General features: G+C 48.3%; 1 protein-coding gene across 4 annotated transcripts in view; it reads right to left on the bottom strand.

Annotated features, from left to right (window-relative positions):
• FOXO3 (forkhead box O3) overlaps window positions 1–13,762 on the bottom strand; it is a 96,785-nt gene extending 83,023 nt beyond the window's left edge. Inside the window, exons 1-2 of one of the 4 annotated variants that reach the window (XM_054821483.1) lie at window positions 12,496–13,282; window positions 11,191–12,389 (exon numbers count right to left, since the gene is read on the bottom strand). In XM_054821483.1, coding sequence (XP_054677458.1) covers window positions 11,191–11,772 — 582 coding nt within the window. In that variant the 5' untranslated portion in view covers window positions 11,773–12,389; window positions 12,496–13,282. Of the gene's footprint in view, window positions 1–11,190 lie in introns of all 4 variants that reach the window. The other 3 variants (XM_054821482.1, XR_008576510.1, XM_054821481.1) reach the window with 3 other exon arrangements.
• Window positions 13,763–15,050: the final 1,288 nt, after the last annotated feature.

Genomic DNA, 15,050 nt, shown 5'->3' with positions numbered 1-15,050 from the left:
AAAAAAAAAATGTTGGAAAGATTTTATTTATGTTTCTAATTAGGTAAACAGTATGCTTCTTCCACCTGCTCCAAGCTACCCCACCAGGCCCAGCAGACATCAGATGTCTACGAACATACATCAGGTTGATTTACTCCCTACTGCTAGTTCACAGAATCCTTCCTCCTCCCAGCCCTGTAGGCCACTACATCATGGCCTACACACCTTCCCTCTTTTTTGTATGTAAAATGGCCTCACTATCGATTCTCAAATACCTTCTGAAGCACACAGCTCCCTTCCCTAGAGCTTTCTAAAAAACAGCTCCTCATAAAAGATTTCTCTCCTACCTCAAGTGTGCAAACCTTCTAGTACATTTTAATCAGAAGTATTTTTGCTGTGCATGAACCAGGCTGCAAGAGCAATGGGGCAAGAAATAAATCTCAACATGCTACGGGAAGCGAGAATTACACCATCAACATCATGATTAAAATAATAATATTAGGTTCAGAGCTTTTGGCTGCTGCACAAACTAGGTTGGAAACCTGTGGCCCAATCCATGCAGAGCTCCAACATAATTTCCATTTGAAAATCGAAGATTTTGGATGCGGCCCATTTATCTGGGCCACATATACGGCTGGGGCTATGCAAATGCAGAAGGTGCTTGCATAAGATTCACAAAATGCTTTGGAGTTTTTACAGCTCCTCAGTGGCAGCATCATTGTCGGTGCCAACGCTGTTCTACAAAGGCATCACAGGACCAGCAGCCTCCCATTGTAGGTCTTGATGAATACTTAAAGAAGTACCATTCACTCTGAAACCTGACATCTCAGACAAATGGTTTTGAGTTCCCCCATACAGTGAAACTTTTAAACACAACAGATCGTGTTGCACAAAAACAGGGGCAGCAGCTCTATGTGTCTCAGCTTACAAGCATCTCAGGACACGACTTGAACTGGCGTCACCTTGTCCTACGAATTCCTGGAAAAATACATTCTCTGAAAATTAGTTAAGGTCCAGAGCAGTTTTGTAGAACAAACAGTCGGTTATAGGCTTTCAGGAAACCACATCACTGCTCTCAGCACAAAACCAATCAGCAAAAGGTGATAATGTGGGAGCCTGTAAGAGTGTCACACAAAGACATTCTTTGTTGAGCGCTGTTCTCACTTATCAGACGCCAAATTTATTTACTAAGCATATCTAGAACTTTATATACGAAACTGATAAATCCTCCATGAAGTACTAGCAAATATATTTACACAAGATAGGGGTTCACAGCCTAACTTCACAAATACCCACAAAGTCAGAAACTTTTGATCTGGATTAAGTCTCATATTTTAAGGTATATTTACACTGCAAATTTCATGTGAGAAAGTAGGGCTAACTTTGGTCATAACATGTCTTCAGAGAGCTGAAACATCTGCTTGAAGAGGTAGCATGGAGATACAAAAAAAAAAATACAAGTTTCAAGAGCACCAATACATAACTGGAGTATATATCAAGATAATTCAGTCCACATTCTAGATAACACAAATACGGCCCTGGAAGTCGTGTCCTAAAATTATTTCTTTAGAATAATGTATTTATTCTTTTTCATTCTATTTTGGAAAAAATGCAGAAACCAACATGGTACAGCATGAGAAACACTAAGTTATAAGGGCAAATCATCTACAATGTCAAAGGTGCTGGCTGTCTAGACTAGGAGAGTAGTTTGTATTAGAATATTATTAGGTAATTAATATGTTTTTAAACAAAGCTTTGTTTACTTAAGTGCAACACTAACACTCCCTGGTCAGGCTTAGTCCTCACAGGGAGTCCATGCTCAGCTGCAAGCAGGATTTTAAGCACTGCTTGCTTGAGTCTTATTTACATTAATGCAAATGCACGCTGCTGTGGCACCGTAGGAGAGCCCCACTCTGCTGCTTTAGCACGGCTTTTAGCAGGGACGGGACTCAGGCCCTGCTCTCTTTACTTCATCTACTCGTGGAAGCTGCACCGTCATAACCTGGGCTGCCTCCATGCAAACCAGTTTTCATTCCCACTATGAACTGAGCAGTCGCAGCAGCCGGGAGGCAGAGTGAAGCCTGAGTGGACGCATGCCAATGTGTTTGGGTGCTCCTCTATCTGTCCTCCCCCACCAGATCACTCTCGGTCCTCATCAGCCTTCCAACTTATCTGCTGCCTCCCACTCCTCTGTGGTCAGGATAAGCAGATGTTACCTCCCTGTTCAAGTGCTGGCATCCAGCCCGGACCTGCTCTTTTTGCTCACGCGACTCAGGAGCCAGCAAACCTACTGAAAACTTTTTTCCTATGACTCTGTCCCACCCGCTGGTCACAATCACGGGTGTCCCCATGGCATCTGCTGCTCCCTAGGGAGAGCTGAAGGTTTAGGAAAGCCAGGGATGGGGAGGTGGGCTGGCCTGAAGGCACTGCAAGGCTGAGGACTGGGTTATGAGCAGCCCCCAGGCAGGCCCATAGCACAGCATGAAGTGTGAAGGCAGCCTCAGAGGTGTCAAAGGAGAAAAACTGCACCTTTGGCAGCACTCCTGCCTCCTGCCCTCATTCCGGAGCTCCTGACACAGTTTTGGCATGGAGACGTCAGCACGGACCCACCCTTCACCTCGACACGGGCAATGGGTGAAGGGACGCAGAAGTGGCATGATCCAGTGACTCACCCCACAGAAATGCACCTGACCGCCGGCAGCACTCAGGTGTATGGCAGCCGGAGATTGCGCAGGCAGAGCCCCACGCCCACTGCGAGCAGCCTCCTGCCCCCCAAAACTGGCAGGCAGCACTCTCCAGGAAACCGAGAGGCACAAGCTGCAAAGGCCCTGATGACAAGCTGTCGGTACCGCACGCCATCCTCCTCGCTTCAAGTGGATCTTCCTCCAACAATGACCTGCAGGCTGCCTCTGCCCTCCTGTCCCGGCACGCACCTCCCTCGCACATCCCTTTACACGCAGCGAGCGGCAACTTCACCAGCAGGGGAAAAATAATAAAGAAAAGCAAAAGAAGCAAAAGAATACCTTGCCAAATAAACATGTTCAAGTGAGAACCCAGCATTTTATAATTCAGCTCTTAAGTACATAGCATGTCGCGATCGAGCAAACAATCCATTCAATTCGTTAGCACAAGTCTGCTACAAGAGCTAATTTTCACAAGGCATTTCTTTACCAGTACAAATGCTCAGAAAGACATTTCTCTGTCAGCAAAATCTTACAAAGGTGTTTTATATCAGAAGAAGTATTAAAATAGCCTTTATTTTTAATAGGTACCAGTGCACAGATAAAGAAAATTGCCCCAATAAGCAAAGTTCAGGTAGGACACACAGACAGAGTTATTAAGAAGACACTAATGCTGTTAACTCCTGACCTGCCTCAAATTCCCTGCAAAGCGGCGTTATGAGCATGTCAGTCCTTGAGCAAACATGTAAGGGGGGTGGCCCAGAGAAGGACTCTGGCTTTGCAGGGCAAGACTGGTTCCTCCTGGGCCTCACAGCCAGATGCAGCATCAGGAGGAACCATTCTGGCAAAAAGCAACGGGGACACAGCAATGCTCCTCTGCTCCAGGCCCACTGAAAGGCAGCTCCCGTGCTATTTCACCACAGGGATGAGGCAGAGCACTAATGCAATTGCTCACTTGTTCTCAACCCCTTACACTGCCCTGAAATTGCACTTCGTCAGTCCTGTAGCCTAATCGCCTCCACGCTGTATCCTCAACCGAAATGCAGCTATACTCTGCAACGTGCCCCACACAGTTATGAGCCAGCCCTCCATTTCCCACAGAGGCACCCCATGCACCATGCAATCCCCCGGCCGGTGTTGCAAAGGGAAGGATGCAGAAGGTGAAGTAGGACATAACGTCCCTGGAGTCTCCCAAGACAGGAATGAGGAATTGGGGGATGGGAAACTGAGGAATGGATTTACCTTTTTTTTTTTTTTTTAAATATTGGTATTTGGAAATTAAATGAGTGCTCTCTGCATGTTACTCCCCTCATCTCACAGGTTTTAGACTAATGACTTGTGACAACCCTTGCCCAACGCATTACCCAGAAGATACCGTAGATAACGTAGCTGATGAATACATCAAGACATAACTTGCTGTTGATGGAGACCATGCTCTGCTCTGGCAGTGGCCTGCTCTCAACGGCTGCCCGACCTTCAAGGTCCATCTTCCTGGGCTGTGCAGAGCTGAAGATGCCCTCCCTGCAAGACACCACAGTGCACCCCCGCAACTCCTACACGTCCTGTCCAGCCTTGCACACCTGAGCTTTTTCTACCCCCACCACCACAAACAGGGGCTGGGGCCACATCACCGCAGGCCTCCGGATCTCCCTGCAGTTCCTGGCAAGCTGAGAAGCATGGCTCTTTCTCTGGCTACCTCAATCAGAGAAGCAAGAGCTGTACTCACTGCTAGCAAAAAAACACTTGGAAACACGCTGGTTTGCTTGGGAAAGCTAAGCCTATGTCAAATAAATGTCAAATACACACAGGTAAGGAGTTGGTGCCTGTCAGTGGTGCAACGGTATCCCATCACACACAACTGGCACATCAGGAAACCGGCACAGCCATGCAGAGAAGCACAGGATACCCCATCCTGACTTTGTCTGAAGCAAGTTAGAACAAAACATCTCACTCTGAAGGAAAATCCCCTTCTGTAGACAAGCCACTTTTTAATAATAAGTGCTAAATGGACTATTCAAGCAGGTAATTAATGTTAATTAACATATGTCAGGCCGTAAATTGGCTAAATGCACCTCATTTTCCAAGCTTAGTGTGTGGCAATGCTCAGGAAATTGTAACAGAAAAGAACAGTATAAGTTTGCAGAAGCACAAAAAAAGAGCAAATAAAAGGTTAAGCTTAACCTTCATTTAACTCATGGTGTGCTGAGCCAGCACTACCGAAAACTGAATGACTGTGCACATTACTTGAACACTTTATTTTGATCCTGAACCACTGTGCTACGTACGTATTGTCAGGCCTAAGAAAAGCCACATCAAAAAAAACCCTGCAGCTCCCCGAGCATTGTGTTCTCAGGCAGGCCCTTATCGGGATGCTTGCTACGTGCTGCTGGACCTGAACGCACCTCCAGCCCCGGGACCTGGCAAGGCTGGTGGCCCGTTTCCAGTGCCAACTTGGGAACTGCAGGTTTTTGCAGCAAGGGGAACGAAACAGCGACGGGGGGATGCTCAGAGCTCATCCTGCTCCAGAGACATTCTGTGTCGAAACACAGAGGGCCTCATGCCTTTACAAGAAACTAATGCTGCCATTTTATAACCCTGCCCTTGGGCACGTTTTCTGTGGCAGAGATAGGAGTAAGGCTTTTTAAAAAGCGGGAGAGAAACAAGAACATGCAAAGATTTTAGTCTAAGTAACAACTGGCATTAGGAAACACTTTCAGTTTCTCCCTTGGCAAGCCGCCACTACACCAAGACCTACTGTAATTGCATTGCAAATAAGAAACAATCCTCACAAAAGATTTTCCACACTTCCACACAAAATAGTTGGCTGCCAAAATCTCACGGGGCACCTTCAGGAGCCTGCCACCTAGAGAAACGCTTTGGCTATTTACCTTCAGTTTTCCCTTATCTCCAAGGCAATCCCTTTGGCCTCCCTTTGAACTTAGCACACCCACTGTAATTTTCTGGGGTGATTTCACGCTTGTTCTCCCCATCCACCCCACACAAGCTGGCTGAAAACAGCCCGGCCATCGCAGAGGGGTGTGAGGGGGCTGCACCCGCCCCAGCACTGCCGGCCTGCTGCAAAGGACGCCACCGACTCCGGGTTTCTACTTTGTCCACGTCAGCACAAAGAGCTTTCACAAGACCACCAGGCTAACCCTAATCACTCGCCTTTCTAAATGCACCAGCACGTGCCCAGCCCCCCCTAATCTCCCAGGATTACAGCAAAGTGATGTAGCACCACCAAAATGACCCGAATACAAAATGGCCTCGCGTGTAAGGCACCGCTCGCTTTACCAGGACAAAACCAAGCAGAGACAGGACGTCCCGGGGCAGGAGCGCCAGTACCTCTCTCTTCCCCAGCCTGATAGTCTCAGACGGTGTTTGTTCAAGCCAATATAATACAGCAGATAGAAAAGTCAGTAAGGTGATTTAATTTTTATTAGCATTAACTGTGTACTTTCAAACACACAGCTAAGTGTAGGAGCCAACCTCTGACTCTCAAGCTTCCTATTTTAAATATGCTCAAATATTGACACTAATAACCTGTTACAGACAACGCCAATGTTGCATGACTGTTTTACGTAACCTGTCTCTAAAGAACCAAGGAACATTGATTCCAGTATTTATCATGCAGGAATACCTGACAACGATACTATCCGGGATCATTCACTGGAGGTTTCCCATTCACATCAAAAGTTAAGTTTATCAGAGCCTGTGACTCTTTGCAGCAGATGACATGCACCAAGGCGATGTGTTTATATCTGCACTTAACAAGTCCTTCAGCGCTCCTCACTGTCACACTGTGGATCAAACAATGTCAATGATTCTGGGAGAGCTACTCAGTCTCTCCCTCTCTCCTCTAATAGCTGTCGCCTGCCTGCATGAGCTAGGGAAAAGTGAGATCTTTGATGTACGTTACAGATATAAAATAGTAATGTGCACTAATATCTACATATGGTTTCTACTGGAAAGTTTAAAAAGTCATTTGTTACTTTGATACTAAAGTATACTCCTCTGATGCAAGAATCTTGTTATCTAGTGGTTTCAACTTTGGGGCTGGAGCCGCACATCTCTCTACATTGCTCAGCATAACATTCACTTACAAATGTTACTGAGTATTTTGTTAAAGCACAACATAGTAAGGCTTTGATCAGGTAAGATGCTTAAGCAGTAAGTTTAAGCACACAAGTAATCCCACTGAAGTCCCAAGGATCCATTCACGTGCTTAAACCCGTGCTTGCTTCGGTAGATCAAAACTTAAAATAATCAGGCTACAGTTTGTAACCCAAACCCTTCTGTAGGGACAAACAAGGCAGCTCAAAATTAGAAAAAAAAAAAAAAAAAGAAGAAGAATATAATAGAAGGCTGGGAAAAATATCCATGCAAGCAGTTAGCTGGGAAACACAGTCTTTGAAAAAGAAAAAAAGGGAAAAAAAGGCAGCAGAAAACAAACTGATGCAAACTCCAGTTTTACGCTGCCACTCCTGATAAAGATGCTGTGTACCACTCTGAGGAAGGAGAAATAAGAACAGAGAGCAGCGTTGCTTCCTTCCCACATCCTTTGCAAAAAGATGATAAAAAAAGTCTGACACATCTTGCATATCAGCATCTGGCTAACAGATTTAGACATCTGTCTACATCGCTGGCAAATTTCTCAAGTCTTTCAAGTCTCAATAATTAGAGAGGAGACTCATGCATTTGCTACACTGAAAGGACTGCAGCCCTTCGGTACGTATTGGTCAATAAAACATGGTAAGGAATGATGAAATGTCCATGTACAAAGTTTACAAAAATCTTCCCTCCAAAGTAAATATCCCAGCCATTGGTGTTTACCTTTTATGAAGAAGATGAATGCAATAGGTGTAAAACAAATAGGCTTCTGATATAAAAAACATATCAAAGCAAATCAGCTGCATTTAAATTTTGGAATTGCTGGTATCTGTGTATAAAGAACCAGATTCGTAGTCTTGCGATACCGCTCAACAAAGAGGAAAATAGTCCCCCTAGTGTACTCTTCATGTAGAAAAGACTGTTTCACAAGATAGTGCTGCAAGAAATTACAAAATAACATTATAGGAAGAGATATGGAAGTACTTAAGCTATAGTGAAACCGGGCACCTCTACTGTATATACTGACACAAAGGTGTTTCAGTTTTGTATTTCAAGATCATTAAGCGAAGTGAGTTACTGCATCCTAAATATCTGAGGGGGAAAAAAGTAGCACCATAGTTTTGTGACTGTGAGACGTTGATAGGGTAATGGATACTTGAATTTGTAAAGACAGGTAGATCTGGTCATCCAGGAGCTCTGTTGAAACAACTGCAACAGCCAGCTGGCACAGTGCATTTCACAAGGGTGAGACCAGCTCACCCTCAGACCTTTTCCCCCTCTCCAGTGATGATAAATATAAATACTGACCCTCGATAAGTATTCAAGACAGTAAGCAGGTATTGAAGCACGCACCTAAACCCTTCCCGGTGATTTGGAAGCGTATGGGATTGCATCAAACCAGGCTGCCCGTGGCATATGACAGTGTCCGCAGCATGCCGGCTCCACAGCGATGCACCATAGCTAGCTGTCAGGCAGTATTAGGTTAGCTAACGTCCCACCGGGACCAAGGGGAGGGGGAAGCAAAGAAGATTGTTGGGGGGTGGAGGGGTGTATTGGGCAAACTTTATCTGAATTAGCGGAAATGTAATATATGCCTTCCTAACCACATCTGAAATATTCACTTCTGCTTTAATGCCCTAGGCCAAAAAAAAAAAAAAGTGATAGTTTTAAGTTTAATTTATAGCTCTTAAAATAATTGTTTTGAGGAGTATAATCCCAGCTATGTTTACGGATTATGGCAATCAGCACATCTCACTGGAAACGGTTTTAATATTTCATATATTATAATACCTAAGATAATAAAACCAAGTTCTCTTCTTCCCTGTGTTTAAAATGACAATTTTCCCACTCAGTGCCAGAGCAGAATATTGTTAAATGCGCTTCAAAGATGAACTTAGCTCTGCAAAAATATTCTAAATTAAGATAAAAAGCTTTCTGATACAGAAGTATCTTCTGTTCATTTAAAATCTCCGTATAACCAGCAATCTGAAAAAGTGTGACGTGAAAAGCTGACATTAGTTCCTGAAGAGTTGTATTCATTACCTGCAAGGGAAACAAAGATGATAACAACCTATAATGTGTTTTAGCATTGAGAGACTAAAACGGAGTCTCCATTTAAGAGTGTTGCCTCTGCACAAACTAATTTACGTTCCAGCCAAGAAACTGAAATAGTCCTCTGCTGAATGTATACGCATACATTAAAAGAAACTCTAGCCCTGCTAAGGAATTAAATTTTGCAGTTTTGGATGCCTGGCAAATTATTAGCTCCTGACCTCTCCTTTGCCCCTTTCAGTATGCCCCTACCACCCACGCACAACTGCACCCGCCGTTAACGCGGTCGAATGCCTTACCCTAACTTCCAGAGACAGCTCACAGTCATTAGAGGCAGAATTTTCTGCTACCAGTGTGCTTGCATCTCCTGAGAAAGGTCATCTTAAAGGCTTGTGAGAAACTTCTGAACTAAATTATATCAGAGGAATCTCAAGGGATCCAAGTTTTTAACATTTTAATTAGCTCCAAGTACCAGTTAATGCTGCTCAGCAAAGGAATCAATATCAAATTAACAGTATAAATTGTCAGAAAAATTGTGACTGTATTAAGCATACTAATCAATGTAAGCACTTTGCATTATGGCCCCGATCCTGCTACTGCTGAAGCGAATGGGAGTTTTGCCACCAAATTCAGCCGAAACACTATCAGCCCCATTGTTCACTAAATCTTCCTTTGAATTGAGTATCGAGAATTTACTGAAAATTTGAAGTATCAGATAAAAAGGCTGGATTTGTCACAGCGGCTGACATCTAAAGCCACTGCTTCTGTGTGAAACCAAACAACTTCGGAAGGCACGGGCTGTTGTCGGAAGATATAACCCTTTATCACGCTCGGTGTCACACTTGTAAAGTCAGATCAAAATTCAACACCTAATACAGAGGCAAAAGCTGTAAAAAGGATCTGTGTTTTTAAAACCCTTGTCTTGAATTAGCTATGCCGCTGATAAACTTTGTGTTTATATTTTCCCAAGCCTGAGACAAGTCTGTCAGTGAAATGCTTCCTCCACAGTGCTCCATTTGGAAGGTAAAAATCACATAGCTGCACTTCAATTCCTAGCAGCGAGTCCTACTCAGGCACCAAAATATGAGACAGGGCTGCTAATATGAAAACTGCCAGAAATGTTTCATCCACACAGTATTTCTGACTGTTTTGTATACTGTAAGCTATCCCCTGATCCAAAGCTAGAGAGATTCAAAGAGGAAATTTAATTTCTTTGTAACACAATAAAACTTCCCAGCAAATTTGCCTTCAGCCATCCATTCAAAAACTCAGTCTCCGATGCTGCCGGTATCGGCCCTCAGCAGCAACTGAACCATACTAGGATTTCCCTCTGCAAACAGGATTAACATCAAGCAGCACCTGCATTTCTGTATAGCTGCAAGTACGTGACATTTCGGCGTCCGACAGACATTAATAGATAGACATGGAAAACGAGGACAAAAAAAGCAGTTCTGGAAATCACTTCAAACGTGCTTTACGTGCAGCACCAGCTCCTGGTAGGCCTTATTAGACTCAGTCTTTGAAAATAAAATCCTGCCTGCCTGCAATGTGCTTTTGCACGCGCCGAGTAAACAAGCCACAAAACCAGATTATTATTTTTTTTCCCTCACTTATTAAAACAGTAGTGTTCTTAGCTGCTAACTGTCGCAATGCTGGACAGAAAATGCTCAGCTATAAGGGATTTATCAGTAGACAGTGCCCTCATACACTGGCACCACAGGAATCGCAAACCAAGCGTTCCCGTGGCTGAGCAGCCAATAACTCCACGCTTTGATTAACTTTATGAAGAAATGTCAAGAACTGAGTTTCCCTCTATTGCCTTTGAGGAACATGTGGGAAACCACTGGGGTTTTTCTTGACAAAAAGAATAGAGTCATTCTGTATTTGAGCTTTAAGACTCAGATTAACCCTGCATAAAAGCAACTCTGCTTATTTCCAGCACGAGTTACACCAAAGGTACCTATAACTTAAAAATGAAAACAAAACCCCACACACACCCTTAAAAATATTTTTTCCTCTTCCCCCCCCTTTTTCTTTCCCTGCTTATGTGCTTGTGCACCAGAGAAGCAAGCTCTGCTCCAGTGTCTCCCCCTGCTCCCAGAGTTAGAAGCCCTCGCCGCTTGCACACAGCAACAGGAAAGAGCCAAAACTTTTCTTACCCTCCTCCCTTAAAATAAATAAATAAATTAATAAATAAATACAACCAAAGGCGACAGCGCGATCATCAGCACGGCCAGCAGCGGGGCACAGCCGGCTGCCGTCGGGGAAAGCCGCCGGCACCCCCCACCCCGCAGCCACCTCCCCCGCGGGCAGCCCGCCCGTCGGAGCGGCGCGGTGGCTCCGCCGCGGCCCCGGGACCCCTCCTCACCTTCCAGCCGGCCGAGCTGTTGCTGTCGCCCTTGTCCTTGAAGTAGGGCACGCAGCGGACCATCCAGTCGTAGATCTGGGAGAGGGTGAGGCGCTTCTCCGGGGAGCTCTCGATGGCGCGGGTGATGAGGTCGGCGTAGGAGAGGTTGCCCCATGCGTTGCGCCGCGACGAGCACTTCCTCGGCGCCGCAGCCGGGCCCCCGCTCAGCCCCCCGCCGCCCGCCGCCGTCGCTCCTCCAGGCGAAAGGCTCGGTCCCTCCGGGCCGCCTCCGGGCAGCGGGGCCAGCAGCCGCGCCGCCTCCTCCGGGACGGCGGTGGCCGGCGCCGCCGCTTCTCCGCCCGCGGGGGCCGCGCTGCCGACGGCCATGGCCGAGCCGCCCCCCTCCTCCTCGTCGTCCTCCTCCTCGGGGATCATGGAGGCGGCGTCGGCGGGCGGCTCGCCGGCGGGCTTGGCTGGGCTGGCCTGCAGCTCGGGCCTCTGCAGGGGCCAGGTGCAAGAGCGGGGGCGGCTCTGCGGCTCGAACTCGGGGTCCAGCTCCACGTCCAGGGGCGAGAGCGGGGCGGGGGGCGACGCCTCTGCCATGTTGGCCTCCCCCGCGGGCGGCTGCGGGGCGCTGCGACGGGGCGGGCGGCCGCCGACCCCGCTCCTCCTCCGCCGCCTCCTCGGTGCCGACGGGAGCCTAGCAGGCGGGGGGCCGCCGGGCGGGCATGCCGCTCTCCGCTAAGGGCTGGCAGGCTCTCCGCTGCACCCTGAGCTCCGCTCCCCGCGGGCGATACGCACGCCGGAGCCGGGCGGGGGGGGAGGAGAAGGAGGGAAGGGGAGGGAGGGGGAAAAAAAAAAAAGCAGATTAGGAGCCGGAGCGGCAGCGCAGGGAGGGCAGCGCGGGGCCGGGCGGGGCCGGAGGTGCCCGCGGCGCAGCCCTCCGCGCCGGCGGAGCGGCGGTCGCTCCCGCGGTGCGTGTGTGCGTTTGTTTATGTTTCACTCCATGCGGATGCAGAAGTAGCTCCAGCGGGAACCGCACTGTATCCAGCCGGGAGACGACCCCTCCTGCTCCCGGCGCCTCCGAGCTCGCTCCTCGTCGCTTCTGCAGATACCTTCCCTTTTGAGGGTGGTGGTCCTTTGCCCCCTTCCTCGGCAGGAGGGCAGGGAGAGGGGTCCGTCAGATTACGCCGAAGACTTTTTTCCTTCTTCAAAACGCCCTGAAGGGAGACGAAGTCTTAGTATACATCCAACTGCATACTAGCGTAAGCCTGTCACTTTGCAGTGCCCCCCAAGCCACACGCAAGCAACCCCCCAAAATCTTACAGCCGACGGAGCAGGGGGCGGGAGAAGGCCACCCCGAGGGCTGGTCGGTTAAAAAAAAAAAAAAAAAATCCTTCTTCTCGCAGGGCAACACAACGGGAAAAAATCAAATCGCCAGTCTTCCAACAGGTCCAGAAGCTTTAAGCCCTCCCTAGGGCTGCCAAAGAGAATAGGTTTTGTTCCAGCATCAACACCACATTCATAACCTCCTTGCTCCTGCTGCTGCCATCTTGACAGTTTTTTTCCCCCCTTCACTCAAGTCATTTAAAAAGCGCAGGCAGAAGAGGCAGGGAGAGCCACATCGGGAGGGGAGAGAGGCGGGAGGGAGGCGGGGGGGGGGGAAGAATCAACAGCCACCTCCACACCGGCAGAAATCAAGATCCGAATTCACGGGAGGAAGAAGCAGCGCTGCTGTATGGTTCCTGCTGCTCCTGCGCCTTCAGCTCCGAGGAGCCTTCCCTTTAAAGGCGAAGGAAGGGAAAGCGGCAAACCGCCCGCTCCCTCTGCGAGCAGCCGGCGAGAGGCAAGCGATCCGCCCGCGCCGAGCCAGCCGGCCGCCGCCGCAGCCCGCCCGAGCAGCCTGTCACCCTCCTCGCCGCCGACTTCCACATCCCTCCTCCTAACAACCACCGGCAGCAACACAAAGTTATAGGCACACGCAGGGAGCCTCAACCTAACCGCACGGCACGGCACGGCCCGCCCACGGGCGGAGGGCGGGCGGTGCCGCGCAAGGGCCGCCCCGACGGGGCGGGAGAGCCGCGCCGGACCGGGAGGGAGCCGCTGGTGCTGGGCGGGCTGGAGAGGCTGCCGGGACCCGGCCGGGAAAGCGCCTGCCAGCTCGCCTTCCCCTAGCTCCGGAGCGGCACCTCCTCCCCGCCAACGCCGCCGCGGCTGTGCGGCCGCCGCCGGCCCGGGGCCTGACCGTGCCGCCCGGGCCACGGAAAGGCGGCGGCGGGAAGCGCTCAAGTCTCTCGAAGCATACGGTAACTCTTTCCAGGGGTTACGTTAGCCCTGGCTCTCTGCGCTGACTAGAATTTAAATGGCAAAACCAGACGCAACTGTCTCAGTTTTCCATAGGTCTTATCTGCGTCAGGCCCACCTGGCCGGGAAGGAGCACAGCTTCAGCACTTGCTGCCTTAACTTCACCATGAAACCGGCTCTGGCTGCTGGTTGTGGTGGAGGAATAGCGTGCTGTTTCTTTTCTGACTTGTTTCCACTGGTTATTAATTATTGGTACACAAGTTATTCTGATGAACTTTAAATTTGGAGAACAATTTAGTCATTTTTTGAAAACTTTCATTCAGCCTGCGGGTGATGCAGGAGCATGTTCAGGCATGTCTGCACGTGAATGTAATCCTGCTGTCCTTCCTCCTCGGAGACTGTGCCCTGGCAGCCCTTCGAAGCAGCTCACTTGAAGACATAGTTAATTATGGGTTGGATAAAGGGGTGACCCACAAAGCCAAGGAATTTAGAGCTATTAATATAGCTGTAGTTATAAATACATTACGTAGCAATGTATATGTATCAGTTCTCGCCTAGCTTTGTATCAACCTAAACTATGGACTAGATTTAGCACAAAAACAGTGTTGTCTCATACCAGATATAGACAACTGCATGCAGGAGAAGCAGGTGTGCTTCTGAAGCATTGCTAGGTAGAATTAGCAGACAGATTAAATTATTCCTGTTTTATTTAACGTTATGGACAAGCAACGAGATTTGAAAACCATTTGGTTTGATTAGAAAACAGCAAGGCCCTGATCCTGCATGCCTTACACGTCCTGCTAAGTAAGGGCTAAGGCCTTCAGGGTCTAGTTAGGTTTCGAATTCAAATGGCACTCAAGTTAGGAATAGTTCAGCATGATTTTATTACAAGGGGCAACATTTCAGCATGCATGCAATTAATCCTCAGTTATCTAAATATAGTAGGAGACACTGAATTAATCAGAATGAATGCAGGTTCGAGTAATGGAAATAATTTTCACTGCAGCTCCATTTTGGGTCACAATGTCACACACCCCACTGTGGCTTTCATTGTAATGTGGCCCCTTACGGGAATGCAAGGCAGCTCTGAAAGACACCAGGTACTCTGCAGTTGTGATGCTGGCATTCACATGTGTGATTTAGCAGTTGCTAGGGGAGGAGAACCGCAATAGCATTGAAGAGCCAGGAACCAAAATCAGGCGAGGCCGTGCACGATGAGAAGACGCTTAGTCCAACGCCACGTCTCCAAGGAGCCTCTACTTGTGGCGTTCAGCAGTTAGCTGGAGAAGGCAGCTGCGAAGCTGTGACTGACACTCAGCCCCTTCCCAAAATCTGCTACTGCCTGGGGCTGATTTTGACCAGTGCAGAAACCCCCTCGTGGAGCTCTTCCTTAGGTCCCAAAGTTCCAGGGAAGCACTTTGACCTTGGGCTGGATTACAAACTGCAAATCTAGTCCTAAATGATAGTATCATCTTTGTTTATTTATTTAATTGGCATTGCATTACTGTACAGGCATTGCCATTAGGTCTCATTGTACTGGCTGAAGGCCCCGCACGTGGTAAGAAATGCTCCACTCC

The sequence above is a fragment of the Grus americana genome, chromosome 3 (genome assembly GCF_028858705.1).
Source record: "Grus americana isolate bGruAme1 chromosome 3, bGruAme1.mat, whole genome shotgun sequence".
Lineage (NCBI taxonomy): Eukaryota > Metazoa > Chordata > Aves > Gruiformes > Gruidae > Grus > Grus americana.
Note: the sequence above shows the minus strand (reverse complement) of the source record. Positions and strands in the feature narration are given on the sequence as shown.